The sequence below is a fragment of the Xyrauchen texanus genome, chromosome 8 (assembly GCF_025860055.1).
Source record: "Xyrauchen texanus isolate HMW12.3.18 chromosome 8, RBS_HiC_50CHRs, whole genome shotgun sequence".
Lineage (NCBI taxonomy): Eukaryota > Metazoa > Chordata > Actinopteri > Cypriniformes > Catostomidae > Xyrauchen > Xyrauchen texanus.
This window is the reverse complement of record NC_068283.1, coordinates 32,285,010-32,304,850: the sequence shown is the minus strand read 5'-3', so window position 1 is coordinate 32,304,850 and position 19,841 is coordinate 32,285,010. Positions and strand designations below refer to the sequence as shown.

The 19,841-nt window shown below is 37.2% G+C and overlaps 1 protein-coding gene across 1 annotated transcript; it reads left to right on the top strand.

Moving 5' to 3' along the window:
- Positions 1–197: 197 nt before the first annotated feature.
- On the top strand, positions 198–12,855 carry LOC127648447 (ATP-sensitive inward rectifier potassium channel 12-like). The gene is made up of 2 exons (XM_052133125.1): positions 198–549; positions 8,874–12,855. Exon 2 carries the CDS (start codon positions 8,936–8,938, stop codon positions 10,202–10,204), a length of 1,269 nt encoding a protein of 422 aa, XP_051989085.1. The 5' UTR covers positions 198–549; positions 8,874–8,935; the 3' UTR covers positions 10,205–12,855.
- The last annotated feature ends 6,986 nt before the right edge of the window (positions 12,856–19,841 follow it).

The window sequence follows — 19,841 nt, the reverse complement described above, 5'->3', positions numbered from 1 at the left end:
CAACTTCAGAGAGAGAGACAGAGAGAGAGAGAGAGAGAGAGAGAGACAGAGAGAGAAAGAGAGAGAGAGACAGGGAGGGTGTAAAAAATTGCAGCAAAGATCAGATAGCAGACAAGGGTGAGAGAGGAAAAAGGAGGGAGAGTAAGAGAGAGCAGTATTTTAAACATTCAAAGAGAGATTCATTGGTGAGGTGTCGCGCTGAAAGATTAGGGACTCTCTGGTCATGAGGGATGACCGTGACATTGCTGAATATTACAGCAACTCCTGATCAGCACTAGGGGCCATTAATGGAACATTCTGAGATTGTTAACAGCCTTTAGATAAGAACCTCCTTCGATTACATGCGTGTATGTGTGTGAGTTTCCATCATTAAAGATGAGGACCTCGTTGGACGGTCAGAATCCCTTTTTTTCGTTAAAGGGGTGATTCTTCTTCGAGAGGAACCCTAACTCAAAGGAATCATGCTTTAGTGCAACTTCAGATCTAGAGAAAGAACCCCTTAGTCTTTCTCACATTTACGTGCAAACGTAAAGGCAGGGGAGAGAAAAGGTAAGCAAGATTTTTTTGCTGTTATCTGTGAACTATTCTTTCTGCTTTCATCACTTTGGTCTCACTCACAGAGTACACAGGTATTTTCTGCAACCTGTAGGCGTGTTGCCCTTTTGAAGCCTGTGTTCAGAACCGTACTAGACAGCACCTTTTATGTGCTGTATATGAATAGTCATATGAAGCAGGTGATGAACAGTGGCATTGCATGTCTTCTACTTTCCAAATCAATGTGGGGGCTGTCAAACCACATACAATTTTCCCACAGTGATGGATGTCCTCTGAACACGTTGTGCTTTGTGCCGACTCTTCTCTGAATTTAAAACAACGTTTATCATTTAAAAAAATATTTATAGCATCTCATCTCAATTTCAAAGCATATTGAATAACAAGGCAAGTTTAAATTCAGATTCGGCCAGATACAATCCAAATCCCAACTCTGGTTGAGTAAACGCTGCACATTCAACACACAGGAACCTGTTATGAAAAAGGAAATAGAATTTTGGATTTTACATAACAAAACATATAAAAATAATGACAATTCTTTTGCTTTTTTCTGGCTTAAAAATTCAAAAGGCGCACCTCTGTGGATCAATTTCAGTGTTGCGCATATGGTGAGGGTGATATGAGTCTAAGTTCATAAAGTTTATTAAAAGAGACTGATGCAGCTCTGCAGGGGCCATGGAAAAGTTCGGAGGGAGGAGTAATGTGGAGCAATTCCTGAAGTCTGTCAACTGCCTGTCACAATCTGTGACCGCTTGAATTTCTCATCATATTTTCCATTTTGAGGCTGGAAGAGCTGTTAGAATATGTTACTCTTGTTAGTCAGTTAAAATGACAGCTGTTCCTTTTAATTTCCACTGTTTAAGAAAACACACATAGGAAAAGCAAACACAATATTCTGTTCAGCTGAGGTTTCCGTCGGCCACCACACCGCGGACACCAAAGGATACTGTTTTTACGTCAGACGTCCATAACCGAAATGATCCTCTGCATATCAGACACGGTTTCATAGTGTTCGTTCCCAGTGCAAGAATTCCATGTTTCTATATTTCATCTGAATATAGTAATTCTATATGTAATCTTATATGTAAATGTGTTTTCCCCTATAATTCTGTGCCTCCCTCAGAACCTTATCATAACATTTATGGGAAAAAATCTGTCTATACCCAAGGCAGCTGGTCAAGGGTTAGTTCACCCAAAAATGAAAATTCTCTCATGATTTACTTACATTTAAGATGTGTATGACTTTCCTTCTTCAGCAGAACCGAAATTAAGATTTTTATAAGCCCATTTCAGCTCAGTTTGTGCATGCAATGCAAAAGTCACATTTAGGCAGCATTCAAGTAATCCACACGACTCCAGTCGATCAATGAATGTTTTCTGAAGCAAATCGATAGGTTTGTATAAGAAACAAATTGGGATGACATCTGGGATGAGGTGGAAGGTGAGGAAATCATGAGAGATTTTTCATTTTTGCTTGAACTGACCCTTTAAAGAGATTAATTACATTGCTACAAACGTTGATCAAATAAGGTCAGATCTTATCGACTTTTCTTGGTGAAAATTAAGTTAATTTAAAGTTCAGAGCAGAAATAATCTCTGGATGTCCCAACCCATACGACTTTCTTCCATGGAACACAAAAGGAAATGTTAGGTAGAATGACTGCCTCAGCCTCAACATCCAAATATCTCCTTGTAAATAATTACAGAATTATTGTGTTTTTGAGCGAACTATCCCTTTAATAGTTTAGAATAATGAAATACATCTATAGAATCTATGACCATGTTGTGGCTCTCACTCCAAAAAAATTAAATTTCGGAAATAAAGACAGAAATACTGAGCAAGAAAAATAGTAGGAATGTTAATGATGATGAGTATGTTTATTACTTGTAATGTTTAGCTGTCACAGAACCACCATTTAGTTTATCTTTAATAATCTTAGTACCAGTATCAAGCCACTCAGGAGTCAGATGATGAGTTCACATTTAGTTTGGAATAAGTTGGCATCACATCAAGTAGTAGTAAAGATGCCGACCCCAGTTTCTCTGTAACTGGAAATCTACTTCCCATTCTCACTACTGTTGATCTCTTTCTTCACTTTTGCTTGAGTGATTGGCCACCTGGATGATGACTAAATTACCACTGCACAAAACCAACAGTCACCCCCTCAAACAAACACACACACGCAAAATTTCTACCAGACAGGTTTCCATGGAAACCTCTACATTCCTCCAGATTTTCATGTGATTTTTTATTTTATTTTTGAGGATGTCAAGAACTACGTAGTATTGAGATCGCGTTTGCATGAAGGAAATGGTTTTTCTCATTATCACTCATCTAATCTGAGGCTTCTTAGCTATTCACACTCACCAATATAGCAGCACCTGACACTACCAGCCCACAGTGCGCGTGTGCATGTTGAGTCTGTGTTTTGATGGCTCTCTGTCAGTACAGTATGTCTTGGAGCGCAGATTCTAGCAAGAGTGTGTGTGTGTGTGTGCAATAGTCTCTAGCCAAGCATCTATTATTAGAAAGATAGATCACTTGACTCAGGCAGTGGCTAGACGCCTATATCTGGACCCTGCTGGCAGTTCCCAGTTCAGAGCTCTCTGTCAGAAAACAGCACTGAGTAAACTCTAATGATGATAATGGTGATGATACCGATAACCATAATGACTGCGATGTGTTTTCTCTAAATCTATGAGCTCTGCGTACTTCAGCACCTTACTGAGCAAAGGTGCAGAGTTTCGCAGGAAAAGTGTGAAATTACTTTAATTAGCTACATCTGCTGTGAACAAGCACACACAGACAGATGTGCACATCTACTCTCAGAGTAGCACTTTTACACACTCTCTCACAAAGAGAGCAGAGTAACACACTTGTTAGCAGCAAATAGGTTTCATACGATTTTTTTGGGATACCAGTACTATCCCTTTTCCTTCCAAGAGCCAAGAGTCAATAAAGCTTTATTGGCATGACATTTTTAAAGGGATAGTTTAATGTTAAATTCTATAAACGTTTAATTGCCTTCATGTTGTTCCAAACCCGTATGATTTTATTTCATTTGTTCACCCAAATAAAAAAATTCAGTCATTGTTTACTCACCCCTGTGTTGTTATAACCTTATATGACATTTTTTTTTCTTTGGGTGAAAAGGGAGAAATTTAGAAAAATAAAAAAAATGAGGAGACGAACGGTCGTTCAAAATTTCACTCTATAATACAGTACATAATATTTCGGTTTGTTTCTCAACAAAGCTCATGGTCTGCTCTCATATCAATCTATTTATTAGACTTCTGAATTATACTTTTGTGTCCTTTTGAAGCGGTAGTCACCATAGACTGCCATTGTGAAAACAATTTGTGCTCAGTGATGTCACACAATGTCTCCCTTTGTGTTAAGAAAAATAGTCAAATGTGGTTATAACAACAAAGGGGTGAGTAAACAATGACTGAATTTTTCAATTTGGGGTGGACGATCCCTTTAGGCAAGTCCCCATTCACATTCATTATATGAAAAAAAAAAATGCATTGAAAGTGAACAGTGACTGAAGATTTACATAAAGTGCATTCGGAAAGTATTCACAGCACTTCACTTTTTCCACATTTTGTAATGTTACAGCCTTATTCCAAAATTGATTAAATTCATTATTTTACTCAATTCTACAAACAATACCCCATAATGACAACGTGAAAGAAGTTTGTTTGAAATCTTTTGCAAATTTATAAAAAAAAACAATTAAAAAAAAACACATGTACGCAAGTATTCACAGCCATTGCTCAATACTTTGTGGAAGAACCTTTGGCCCCAATTACAGCCTCAAGTCTTTTTGAGTATGATGCTACAAACTTGGCACACCTATTTTTGGGTAGTTTCTCCCATTCTTCTTTGCAGGACCTCTCAAGCTCTATCAGGTTGGATGGGGAGCGTCGGTGCACAGCCATTTTCAGATCTCTCCAGAGATGTTAAATCAGGTTCAAGTCTGGGCCACTCAAGGACATTCACAGAGTTGTCCAGTAGCCACATCTTGGCTGTGTGCTTAGGTTCATCTTCCAACAGGACAACGACCCTTCGCCCCAGTCTGAGGTCCAGAGTGCTCTGGAGCAGATTTTCATCAAGGATGTCTCTGTACATTGCTACATTCATCTTTCCCTCGATCCTGACTAGTCTCCCAGTTCCTGCCGCTGAAAAACATCCCCACAGCATGATGCTGCCACCACCATGCTTCACTGTAGGGTTAGTATTGGCCAGGTGATGAGCGGTGCCTGGTTTTCTCCAGACATGATGCTTGCCATTCAGGCCAAAGAGTTCAATCTTTGAATTTTATTTCTCATGGTCTGGGAGTCCTTTAGGTGCCTTTTGGCAAACTCCAGACAGGCTGTCATGTGCCTTTTACTGAGGAGTGGCTTCCGCCTGGCCACTCTACCATACAGGACTGATTGGTGGAGTGCTGCAGAGATGGTTATTCTTCTGGAAGGCTCTCCTCTCTCCACAGAGAAACACTGGAGCTCTGTCAGAGTGACCATCGGGTTCTTGGTCACCTCCCTGACTAAGGCTCTTCTACCCCGATCGCGCAGTTTGGCCAGGCGGCCAGCTCTAGGAAGAGTCCTGATGCTTCCAAACTTCCTCCATTTATGGATGATGGAGGCCACTGCGCTCATTGGGACCTTCAATCCTGCAGACATTTTTCTGTACCCTTCTCCAAATCTGTGCCTTGATACAATCCTGTCTCAGAGGTCTACAGACAATTCCTTGGACTTCATGGCTTGGTTTGTGCTCTGACATGCACTGTTAACTGTGGGACCTTATATAGACAGGTGTGTGCCTTTCCAAATCATGTCCAATCAACTGAATTTACTACAGGTGGACTCCAATCAAGTTGTAGAAACATCTCAAGGATGATCAGTGGAAACAGGATGCACCTGAGCTCAATTTTGAGTGTCATGGCAAAGGCTGTGAATACTTTAGTACATGTGATTTTTTTTATTTATTTTTTTTTTAATACATTTGCAAAGATTTCAAACAAACTTATTTCATGTTGTCATTATGGGGTATTGTTTGTAGAATTTTGAGGAAAATTATGAATTTAATCCATTTTGGAATAAGGCTGTAACATAACAAAATGTGAAAAAAGTGAAGCGCTGTGAATAATTTCAGATGCACTGTACTTATCTCCATTGTGTTCCATGGAGGAAAGTAAGACTTATGGGGTTGGAACATCAGGAGGTTGAGAATTTGACAGAAATGTTGACAGAATTTTTATTTTTGGGTAAATACAACTTTATTGTCATATAGAGATATAGCTATATGTCATGTAGCATATAGAGTACTTTTAGCACTGAAATAGACCTTTCACTTGTATTTAATGGAACATTCTGGGTTCAATACAAGTTTAGCTCAATAGACAGCATTTGTGGCATAATGCTGATTACCACTTGTTCCTCCTTTTGTATATATACACTGGCAGCCAAAAGTTTGGAATATTGTACAGATTTTGCTCTTATGGAATGAAATTGGTACTTTTATTCAGCCAAAGTGGCATTCAACTGATCACAATTTATAGTCAGGACATTAATAACTTGAAAAATTACTATTAAAATAAAAAAATAAAACTACTTCAAAGATTTCTCATCAAAAAATCCTCCACATGAGCAATGACAGCTTTGCAGATCCTTGGCATTCAAGCTGTCAGTTTGTCCAGATACTCAGGTGACATTTCACCCCACACTTCCTGTAGCACTTCCCATAGATGTGTCTGTCTTGTCGGGCACTTTTCACGCAACTTACAGTCTAGCTGATCCCACAAAAGCTCAATGGGGTTAAAATCCATAGCACTCTTTTCCAATTATTTGTTGTCCAATGTCTGTGTTTCTTTGCCCACTCTAACCTTTTCTTTTTGTTTTTCTGTTTCAAAGGTGCCTTTTTTTGCAATTCTTTCCAAAAGGCCTGCACCCCTGAGTCTTCTCTTTATTGTTGTACATGAAACTGGTGTTAAGCGGGTAGAATTCAATGAAGCTGTCAGCTGAGGACATGTGAGGCATCTATTTCTCAAACTAGAGACTCTGATGTACTTATCCTCTTGTATAGTTGTTCATCTGGCCTTCCACGTCTTTCTGTGCTTGTTAGTCAGTTGTCCTTTGTCTTTGAAGAATGTAATTTACACCTTTGTATGAAATTTTCAGTTTTTAGTTTTTTTGGCAATTTCATGCTGTCATTCCTCAAAACAATGATTTACTGATTTTGAACAATTCAAAAACAAAACACAATGACAATGATAAGCTTCATTTAACGAACCAAATAGCTTTCAACTGTGTTTGATATAATGGAAAGTGATTTTCTAGTATCAAATGATCTTTTATCATGTAATTTATCATGATTACTCAATGATAAGGTGTTGGAGTAATTGCTGCTGGAAATGGGGCCTGTCTAGATTTTATCAATATTACTTTTTCAAATAGTGATTGTGCTGTTTTTTTACATCAGTAATGTCCTGACTATACTTTGTGATCAGCTGAATGCAACTTTGGTGAATTAAAGTACCAATTTCCTTCAGAAACAGCAAAATCTGTACATTATTCCAAACTTTTGGCCACCAGTGTATAAATAAAACTCACTGTTTCAAAAGTATAGATGTAAACAATACATATGTTAACATGATTTTAGTGTGATAAAATTGCTAACCTTTTCTGTGTTAAGTTAAATACATTTTTCAACTTTGTTGCCATGACAAAATAATGCTATAAACCCTAACACGGCCATAAAAATTATTTCAATACCTTAGCGACAATGGGTTATATCTCTCCTTGCTCGCACTCTGTTGTATGTGTGCACGTGTGACACACTCCCTCATTCTGCTCGCAGTAAAGTTCCCACCTACTACAATCTTGTGTCTCAGCTCCTTATTACCTTTCCTGTTGCAGCTCAAAAAATACATACATTTTAACATAAGAATGAATGTAAGTGCTTTTAAAAATTATAAGCCTCACATTTCTGTCTTTAGACCCTCCAAAAATTGGCCTACACAAAGTGCCTCACTGTAACCTTGTTTTTTGCCTTTTTTAAAGAAAAGGACAAGTCGAAATAAGAAATTAAATTTAAACCTCTTATTTTCACTTCAAATTCTTTAAATATGTTATTTAGACTTAATCAATACCCAGCAGACAGATATTATTGAAGCTGTACACATAATAATGTAACATTGTTAAAGGGTTAGTTAACCTAAATGAAAATGTTCTCATCATTTACTCACCCTCTTGAGCCATCCCAGATGTGTATGACTTTCTTCTGCAGAACACAAACTAGAATACTAGAGGAATATCTCAGCTCTGTAGGTCCTCATAATTCAAGTGAATGGTGGCCAGACTTTTATAGCTCAAAAAGGCAGATAAATGTGCCATTAAAGTAATCCATTCTCCAGTGGGTTATTTAATCTCATCTGAAGCAATCCAATTGGTTTTTGGGTAAGAACAGACCAAAATGTTATTCCTTTTTCATTATAAATCTTGACAGCAGTCTCCTTGAAGATCATGATTTCAAGCTCGATTACACTTCCTATAGCACCTCTGTACATATGCCAAGCACTAGAAAGTGTAATCAAGCTTGAAATTATGATCATGCCTAGAGACTGCAATGACAAAATGTACAGTGAAAAAGGAGTTACATTTCGGTCTGTTCTCACCCAAAACTGACTGGATCACTTCAGAAAAAAATTGATTAAACCACTGGAGTCTTAAGGATTATTTAATGTTGCCTTTATATTCTTTTTGGAGCTTATAAGTTCTGGCCACCATACACTTGCATTGAAATGACCTACAGAGCTGAGATATTCTTTTAAAAATCTTTGTTTGTGTTCTACATTAGAAACATCTGGGATGGCATAAATGATAAGAGAATAACATTTTTTAGATGAACTAATCCTTTAATGAAGGACATTTGACGTGTTAGTTTTAAAAAAAATTCATAAACAGTTCTAAATAGATTTGGAAAAGTCATGGAATATTAACCAGATTTGGAAAATGTAAGCATATTTTGAGCTATTAAAACTGAACCTGTGTGTTAAACAAATCTTCATAGCTTAAGTTAATGACCCTCTCATTTAATTACACCCTCATATTGTTCTAAACCTGTATCACTTTATTACTTTCTATTTCACCTCTCATTTCTATTTTGTTCCATGGAAGTATGTCTGTTTTATAATGACATGAGGGTAAATGATGACAGAATTCTCAGAATTGTTTGAGCAAACTATCCCTTCAAGCAGTATTTATATCATTAACTATGTGTGAAACTACAGGGCTGAGCTAACCTTTTTCTTTATCTTCAGGCATCCTTGCTTCTGCGGTCCTCTCTCCCACTTACTCATTGATTCTGGTTGGCCAGAGTGGTATGAGTGTGGGCAGGCCCCACCGTTACAGCATCGTTTCATCATCGGAGGAGGACGTGTACCGCCAAGGCAAAATGCCCGCCCTCGGCAATGGCTTTGGCAATGGTAAGATCCAGACACGCAGGAAAGTACGGAACCGCTTCGTAAACAAGACGGGCCAGTGCAATGTCAATTTTGCACATATGGACGAACAATCCCAGCGTTACCTCGCAGACATTTTTACCACATGTGTGGACTTTCGCTGGCGCTGGATGTTTGTCCTTTTCTCCCTTGCATTTGTTCTTTCCTGGCTTGGGTTTGGTTTTGCCTTCTGGCTCATTGCTCTTGTTCACGGTGACTTAGACCAACCCTCTGGAGATGACTTCACACCATGCGTCATGCAGGTCAACAGCTTTGTAGCAGCATTTTTGTTCTCAGTTGAGACACAGACCACGATTGGCTACGGGTTCCGCTGTGTGACTGAGGAGTGTCCATTAGCTGTGTTCATGGTTGTCTTCCAGTCCATCGTGGGCTGCATCATTGACTCTTTTATGATTGGTGCCATCATGGCCAAAATGGCGCGACCCAAAAAACGGGCAGAGACCATACTGTTCTCGCACAATGCTGTCATTGCGATGCGCGATGGGAAGTTAAGCCTAATGTGGAGAGTTGGGAACTTGAGGAAAAGTCACATTGTTGAGGCTCATGTGCGGGCACAACTTATTAAGCCCCGAATATCAGAAGAAGGTGAGTACATCCCACTCGATCAGATTGATATCAATGTGGGCTACGACCAAGGTCTCGACCGCATCTTCCTAGTTGCTCCCCTAACTATCCTCCATGAGATAAATGAGGAGAGTCCACTGTATGGTATCAGCAAGCAGGACCTGGAAACAGCTGATTTTGAGATTGTGGTCATCCTAGAAGGGATGGTTGAGGCGACTGCGATGACGGCTCAGGTGCGCAGCTCCTACCTGGCCAGTGAGATCTTATGGGGCCATCGTTTTGAACCAGTGGTGTTTGAGGAACGGAACCAGTATAAGGTGGACTACTCGCACTTCCATAAGACCTACGAGGTGCCCACAACACCGCGCTGCAGTGCCAAAGACATGGAGGAGAGCAAGTCCCTAGAGTCTGGCGCTGACTTCTGTTATGAGAATGAGTTGGCCTTCATCAGCAGGGATGAAGAGGAGCAAGATGAGGAGCAGGTTGAGAGAGCGACTGAGCTAGAGACCCTATCCACCAATTTGAACTTTGATCAGAGGTCATATCACAAAGAATCAGAAATTTGAATTTGATCGTGACCTTGGGAACTTTGCTTTATTGTAGACTATTTTTGTAGTGTTGGATGTAATTGATAGATACTGAGTAATGCAAGTGCCAAATACAAAACCCTGGCCCACTGTTTTAGAGCTATGTCGTAGATGAGGGCAGGTCAAGAAAAGTATGTGCTTTTTGTAGTTTGTCAGAAATGTGAGGCCTTCTTGTAGGAAAACTTGAAATCTAAAATTTCTGTTACATACCGTAGTTTGAAGTGATAGCTTTAAGTAGTATCATTATGCAATACTAAGCTAGCCTGGGTGCCATACTGACAAAATCTCTTTCTTGTAAACACAATTTGCACAAGCTGGGTTGTTAACCAGTACTGTGTTTGCTTGAATATTGAGTATAAAATGATACCATAATATATAACAAGTTGTTTGGTGTAATCTTCAGCAATAAAGTGACTTTCATCCATGTTTTCCATATACAAATTGTCTGGTTTACTTTAGAGATTATCACAAATACAGCATAGCTGTTTTTATTTTCATCACATCTGAGCAAAGCAAATGTTTGATACTTTTATTTTTCAGCATGTAATAAATTATTACATAAAAGGTGTACGAAAGACAATTAACACTAATTACTGCTGACAATGAGCAAGATGGCTCCCAGGCTAGCAAATAGTGAAGACACAAAAAGTATTTATTCAGTATTAGAAAATGAGTAGACAAATATATAAAGAGAGTATGTGAGTGATTAAGTCAAAAAGAAGGCATGGTTATAGGATAAGCTTAAACTTTGAGGATGATGGTAGCTTTTTGCACAACACTTTATACATTCACCTTCATGCTCAGGACCATAGTGGAAGTGTATGATTGGAGAGATTCAGTTGTAAAGCCATGTTTCACATTACCTACATTTTAAAGGGTTAGTTCACCCAAAAAGTCATACTCAACTCACCCTCTTATCATCCTAAAATTGTGTGACTTCCGTGGAATACAAAAGGAGATGTTAGGTAGAATGATAGCTTCAGTCACCATTCACTTTCATTGCATCTTTTTCCATACAATGAAAGTGAATGGCGATTGAGAAAGGAAAGTCATACAGGTTTGGAACAACAAGATGGTGAGTTTTAATTTTTGGGTGAACTATCCCATTAAGCATGTAGTGCAATACAACAAATAAGGAATAATATACAGTCAGCTTGTCAACCCCCAATCGTGGTTTATTTTGATCAGGCCTCCGAATTGACTAATCAAAAGTATTCCAGAGAGCCATGTATTATTCAGATTTCCACTCTCACAAAACTAACCTAAGAACTTATACAAAAGAAGTTCAACAAGCGTTCAGCCCAATACTACCTACCCACACCAGAATTCTATACAATGATAATTAATTATCTTTACAATCCTTTAAATATCTCCCTCATTTTCAACATTAGTGTATAAAGCGAAAGGGAGAGGTGAGAAAGAGAGCCGGAAACAAAAAAGGAACAAAGAGGAGAGTGTTCACCCACTCACCTCATCCATCACTTTGCTCTGTGGGGGAAAAATAAGAGTGCCTGATTAAATAAAGAAGGCATTATATGAGATAATTTAAATAAACTAAACGTTTCATCCAGGTGGATGCTAGCCAAAGTCTCTCTCACGGAAGAGAGGAAAAAAAAGAGACAATCCTCTTACAATTACCCACTCTCCAAAAATACTACACTACCACGTCATGATACATCATACAACACACAGCAGCATAGTTTATAGCTTTTTTTTTTATTGCTGTCTGATCATATAAGGTTAAAGGTCTGATTATTCATGCTATAAGCAATATGACCGTTTTCATGTCATGTCCTCCTTGCAACCTCTTCAGTTGGGTCTCTGAGGGTGAAAGTGAGTCACCTTCTTCAGGGCTCGACATTAAACATTGTCATGTGCTTGTCAGAGTAAAAAGTTACTTGACCGGAGACAAAGACAAAAGCCTCCATAGCCATCATTAACACCTAATAGGGATCAAGAACACCTTGCAGAAAGATGGTAAGTCATTGCTCACCCTCAAGCCTGTTTGAATTTCTCTCTTCTGAGGGACACAAAATTAGATTTTTGTCAGAATGTTAGTCAGGGTCACTATTCACTGTCACTGCATCTTTTTTCTCCATAAAATAAAAGTGAATTGAGACTGAAACTAACATTCTCCCTAACATCTCCTTTTGAGTTCCACGGAAAATCCGACAGGTTTGGAACAACATAAAGGTGATATAAGGTCCCATTCATTAACATTAGACAATGCATCATGAACTAACAATGAACAATATTTTACAGCATTTATCAATCTTAGTTAATGTTACTAAATCAAAAATAACAGTTGTTCATTGTTGGCTCATAGTGTATGAACTAATGTTAACATAGACAGATTTTATTTTAATGTGAAAATATATTCAAGATTAATAAATTATATAAAAGTGGTGTTTATTGTTAGTTCATGTTAACTGATGTAGTTAACTAATGTTAACCTTTTTGTAAAGTGTTACCCAACTTTCATTTTTGGGTAAATCATCTCTTTGAGAGAACAAGTCAATTCTCACCAGTTGCATTAAAAGCGGCTGTTTAATATTGACAAAATGCATTGAAAATGTTAACAGATGAAATCCTGAGAGAACCTTGCTGCTAAATCAGTTATGTTGTATATTCAAAACAGATATGCTTATTAAAGCTAGATAATATGTTTTCATTGTGTGTCATTTATTAATGTTTTATTAATAATGTTAATATTATTATAATGTATATCGTACTAAAATTGACTGATTCACATGGCAGAGAAAATACATCGGATACATACATTAGTTGGAGCTCTAGAAAGATGAGAGATATAAGGTTGTTTTAAGCCTTTCTCTTCACTCTACAGATGCTATTATTACAGTTTTTTTGCAATTTCTTGCTGTTTTATGAGGGAGAGCCACGATGTGATGAGACAAAATTTGATCTCTCCAACGTTGTGTGCTTGTGATGAAGACAGCTTTGTTGATTATAAATTGGAGCAATAGTTTTATCGCATTGCTTGCTTATAGAGATGTGGCACAACGCCATTTGCATGTCCAAATAACAGGTTTATAACCGTTTATATACATACAAAGTTCTGTAAATATGCGCTTCCCCTCTGCGCGCTTACAAGCTGCTGAACCCTGAATGACGAGTGAAGGCGAGAGGGAGATGTGATTGAGGGAAATCACTGCATTTTGAAAGTGCAACATGTGGGAATTATTCAAATTGTGCTCTAATCCCCGCAATCCCACACTACTGAGCTAACATTCGTTATTGAGATTTTAAATTAGGCTACTTGTTTACGGGCAAGTAAAATTCTCTTTAACTTGCCAGTTCAAAATTCCACTTGTCCCAGACAAGCATTAATGTTGAGCCCTGTTCTCCACTTGGTGATTTAAGTTCAATGCTTGAGTAAAGAAGGAAAGAAAGTGGCACACTGTAGCACTTTATTGGAACCCTTGAAAATGAGCTTAGCCCTGCAGGAAAAACCATGCCATACCAGCTAAAAGTGGTCAACCTTTTTTTTGGAATATGGTCCATGGTCTAACATCTCTAACCAGCTTTGCCAAGGTGGTCAAGCAGGTTGAAACCAGGTCCACCAGCAGGTAGTCCAGCTGATCAACTACCTAAACCAGCTTGGACGAGCTCAAGAACATAAATGATCATCTCGGAGACTCTACTAATCAGCTTGGACCAGCTAGGAACCATGTGAAACCAGCTACCATCAGATCTGGATTTTCCAGCAGGGATTCAAAACCCATGCTGATAAGTCATGAGGATACAACTAAAGAAAGAAACACTGACCAACCAACACTTGAAATACAAAATGTAAAGTTGTTCCATTGGAAAAATGATCAGTTGTTCCATTGGAAAGGGAGTGTGAGTATTTAAATGTTCAAATCTACTCTATAATATTCTGCTCTGCTCTAATATTTAAATTTAAATTATTTAAAAAATATATAAATAAATAAATAACTGGAAAATCAAAACAAAGAAAGAAATTTGAGCATTAGCCATTCATATCTTGCATTGCATGTTGGACTGTATATAACCCAATGGGAATCCCGTTGTCTGTCACTGGAAAATAATCATAACAGATATAACCATGGTGACAAATGTAACCACGGTAACAGTCTATCTATAATAACTGGAAGTATAGTTGGTCTATCTATAGATTTGTTTATTTTTCTTCTACTGTTGCACCACCATGCCCTCCACAATATCACCACCAACAGTACATATAAACACACATAAAAAATAAATATTTATAACTATGTTTCTTTAACCATAAAATTGGTTTTATAATGTAAATCCACCATTCAGATTCGTAGATGTTCTAAGACTCATAAAATACATAATATATGGCACCGCACAGTTGACTATATTGACAATCAAGTGGAAGCTTTAATTTCTTATTCTAAGCATTATATCATAGCATTTATGGATTGTAACTATAAAACAGGCAAATTAATTAAGTGATCATGTAGCCTATGTCTCCTATTGCCAGTGGGAAGGAGTGAGAGTCCATTTGCTTTGTGCTCCACCCAAGGGAATGTCTCTAATTGCCCGCTCTCTTTTAACTATAGGAACCAAATGCATGTGTGACCTACAGTATGGGGCAAGCCTTTAAGAATATTTGTTACATACAAAAGGTCAAAGAGATCAGGTACATTTGCCTTCTAAGAAGGCTGGTAGATATTGTCAGATATAACAATAAACACAGGAAGAAAACTCAGAATTGTGGATTCAGTATTTGCACAGGTCAAATTGAGAACATCTTACATAATCCATAAACACGACAATATTGGGGCTCATTCTAAATTGTTGTTCCAAGTACTGATGGTTCAACATTAAACATATTTTAAGTGACATGTTCCTGTTAAAATAAAAAATGTTTTTAACACTTTACAATAAAGTTCCAAACAGCAGCATTTGCAAATGAATATCATGAACTAATCAATGAACAACAATTTTACAGCATTTATTAAACTTTTTAAATTATAATTTAGTGAAATACAATTATTCATTGCTACTAACTCTGATCAGCCACAACATTAAAACCACCTGCCTAATATTGTGTAGGTCCCCCTCGTGCCGCCAAACAGAACCAACCCGCATCTCAGAATAACATTTTCAGATTCTTCTCACCACAAATGTACGGAGTGATTATCTGAGTTACTGTATACTTTGTAATTTTTAACCAGTCTGACCGTATTCTGTTGACCTCTCTCATCAACAAGGCATTTCAATCCACAGAACTGCCACTCACTGGATGTTTGTTGTTTTTGGCACCATTCAGAGTAAATTCTAGAGACTGTTGTGTGTGAAAATCCCAGGAGATCAACAGTTACAGAAATACTTATACCAGCCCATCTGACACCAACAATCATGCCACAGTCTAAATCATTTAAATCAAATTTTCCCCCATTCTGATGGTTGATGTGAACATCAGGGAAAAGTGGTGGCTCTGAGTTACTGACCGAAAGGTTGGGGGTTCAAGCCCCAGCATCGCCAAAATACCACTGTTGGGCCCTTGACCCTATCTGCTCCAGGGGCGCTGTTTCATGGCTGACCCTGCACTCTGACCCCAGCTAGTTGGGATATGCAAAAACAACTGCATTTCATTGGCTCTGTACGTGTACACTGCACAATGACAATAAAGTTGAATCTTAATCTTAACTGAAGCTCCTGACCCATATCTGCATGATTTTATGCTGCCACATGATTGGCTGTTTAGATAATCGAATGGCATGGTTGTTGGTGCCAGACGGGCAGGTTTGAGTATTTCTGTAACTGCTGATCTCCTGGGATTTTCACACACAACAGTCTCTAGAATTTACAGAGAATGGTTCCAAAAACAAAAAACATCCAGTGAGCTGCAGTTCTGTGGATGGAAATGCCTTGTTGATGAGAGAGGTCAATAGAGAATGGCCAGACTAGTTCAAACTAACAAAGTAACTCAGATAACCGCTCCGTTGGCATGGTTGTGGCAGTACGAGGGGGACCTACACAATATTAGGCAGGTGGTTTTAATGTTGTGGCTGATCTGTGTATTTTAACATACACATTTTTATAAAAAAAAACTATTAGTATATTGAAATTAACCAAGATTAACAAGTGCTGTAAAAGTATTGTGCATTGTTAGTTCAGGATTACTAATGTAGTCAACTAATGTTAAGGAATACAACCTCATTGTAAAGTGTTGCCATTTGTTTATATAGCTACCACAGTTGAAGGTTTTTTCTTTCATTTTTGAAAAATGACACTAATAAAACTAAAATTAACATTTTAGTATGAAACTCAATGCATGCAATTATAATTACATCATCCTTTTCAGTAAAAGATTTCTTCTCAACAATAGGATGCATTTCAGAAGCGTACCTTTATAACAATAATCAATACTATATGCATTCTAAAATTAAACCGGAAATGCTAGTAAACTGGACTTGTGATGTGTAATTGGATTTCAGAGAGTGTGAAAAGGAGATGAGGAAATATACATCAATAGATTCCAGGATAAACGGGTGCATTTTATAACCATTAAATCCGTATCAAATCTCACCATCAGATGCATGAATTTATTATTAAATTACGTGATTCAAATACTGTGTGTGTATACTTGTGTATCATGTGTCATTTACTGTCATTTAGAAACTGACTGGTCCCCCACAATTCTTCGCTATCCTCCTTGCTTTTCATTGCACAAACCTAAAACCTAACCTAAGATTCTTAGATTATGCCGTTTTCCTCATGGGGACCGATGGCTGGTCACCACAATGTCTAGACAAAACCCCAGATAATCTGATACTGCGTTGATTGGTATGCTCTGTGATATTTTATAATACACTTTTAGAGATATTATTATATATTTGTTGTCTACAAATGTAAATTAATATTGGCATACTTAGTTTAGCAATAAGTATACAAGTATATTTTCCAATAGTATGACCAAATAAAATAAATAAATACAAAAGGAGGACAAGAGTTTATTTATTCACTCACTGGCCTCTTTGCGATGAGAACATGTCAGTTTTAGGCCTCTCTTTGCTTGCTTTCTGCCTTTCTCTGGATTTAGATCCGGACTTGCAAAATTGAGGTGAAAGACATTACATTCATGGGTCACACTAACAAAATACACAGTATCAGCCTGAGGTAAGCCATGCATCCACGGACAATTTTGTAAGTGAGAATTTGATTTTCAGGTTAGTCAGTTGCTAATTACTTGACAATTATATTTTAACCAAGTTTACATTGTACTAAAATGTCAAATTACCTGTAATGACATGAGGACTGCTCCGACCATCCTGTCCTATGTAAGACTGAAAACATGGTTCAGGTGGCGGCGCTGAGGTGTATAAAGTTGCAGAGGTAGACAATGAGGGACATGCAAATGCGTTTCCAAGGTAACACAAATGCTCTGAATTAAGGACTTTGGGGGGAGAGAAAGAGAGAGAGAGAGAGAGAGAAAGAGGGTCATATTTTAATTAATCAGTGTTGTGAAAATGTACCATAATGAAGAGCTCATCGTTTTAAAGCTACATGCATTATTCATAAATTAATTACTGACAAAAAAGCCTTCGACAATTTAATTAACAAGCGCGCACACCTGCCGTGTTTTCTCTCTCCCTCAGTCAATAACCGCCAAGCATGAAAATACAACCTACACTGAGATTTACACACACACGCAAGAATTTTAGGACCCCTAAAATTGATGTGAACTCAAGTCGAGCCCATATTGTACTAAGGAAACAAAGATATCCGTCCACGTGTTCATATTATATCGGTTAAATGGATGTTACCGCACTGTGACTCTTTAATCGCCCATAATGAAACATATTCACTCACTCATTATTTCAAAAATCCCTATAAAATATCAGATGCAGCAAATAAGTACCCACTGATTTTAATCGAAAGACGATATTACGCGCCAACAACCTTAAGTTTAGTAGTTCTTGAAGAGAGAATGGCGGGAGCGGTTTATAGTCAGAGCACGACCTCTAGTGGTCAAAAACAGAGTGGCAGCACGGGACGTCTACGTTATTTTAGTTACCAGTGACAGTGTATAAATTCACTATTATTTTATTATTCACAGTCATCCATGATTAACTTAATCCCTGAGTGAAAACTCAATTGCAGGACGTTTACTGAGATTAAGCGAGAAGTATATGGCTGGCAATGTGATCCTAACATGGCAGCCCCCATTAAGAGACCTGCTCCATGAAGAGCTTTTATAAGGTTACTGATATGACTGGAGTCTATGGGTTCATGATTTTCCACGTTTTAAAATCCCAATTAATTTCTTTAGAAGTAAACATTTTTCAATGAAGAAAAAAAATAAAAATGCAGAACTCACCTTTTAAGTGTAAGCATGATTATGAAAAAAAACAAAACAAACAAAAAAAAAAACAAAGTCAAATTGATTTATGTAGTTGTGCTAGCTAACGCAGAGTTTTGTATGGAAATAGTTCACTTAATTCTAAATAGGTACAAAAGAAGAAAAAAATAGGAAGAACAGGTACAAAAGAAAACATACAAAAGGTGAAAAATTAAAGTTAAACGAATCAAAACACTTCTATATTTCAGCCCTCTTATGTTTAAGAAATCAAGCAAGCTGCAGACACAAGATGTACAAACTAATTTCAAGCATTTATACATCAGCCTTTAGATTCATTTAAAAAAAATTATATATTTTTAGATCAAGATAAATCAAATTCAATCAGTCCTAAATGTCCACACTTTTGTCTGGTAGTGTACATGTAATCAGGGTTGGGGAGTAACAGAATACATGTAACGGGATTACGTATTTAACATACAAAATATAAGTAACCACTACAGTTACAATTTAAATCATTGGTAATTTGAATACAAATACATTCAAAAAGTATTTTGATTACTGAAGAGATCACTTTGCATTTTATTGTCATTTGTTTCATTTCATATTTAGTTCTTTCAGATGGAAAACATTTATACATATAAATGATGCGATCCAAAGTGCATTTGAACAGCGGTGAAACACTTTCTTATGATGTTACATTCATACGAGCAGACAGAGAAGTTTGAAGCAGAAGAAATTGAAATAAGCCTTGTGAAATAATAAATTGTCCGCTTAATGCTAATCTAAAATGCTATTTCTAGCCATTTACCAGTTACAGACACGATCACATTTTTTATAAAGAAAATTCATGTTGGATCATAATGTCTTTTTTCTAGTAAGACCTTTTGATATCAGGGCAAAAATCATATTCTTGATACTTATTTTTGTATTGGTTTACTGTAAAAATATCTAAAAATCCTTAAAAACAAGATCAATTTGATTTATCTTGTTTTAGAAACAACACGCATAACATATTTAGGTTTTTCAGAGAAAGTATTTTTAACGTGTATATTGTCTTACTGAGTTTTTAATTGTCAAAACAAGTGAAAAAAAAAATAAAAAAATCCACCAGTATTTAGATTACATTACTGACCTTGAGTAATCTTACGAAATGTGTTACAAATTACATTTTACAGCATTTATTCTGTAGTGGAATACATTTCAAAAGTAACCCTCCCAACCCTGCATATAATAAATACATATGTAAATAATATCAAATATATATATATATATATATATATATAAATCAGTCACATAAAC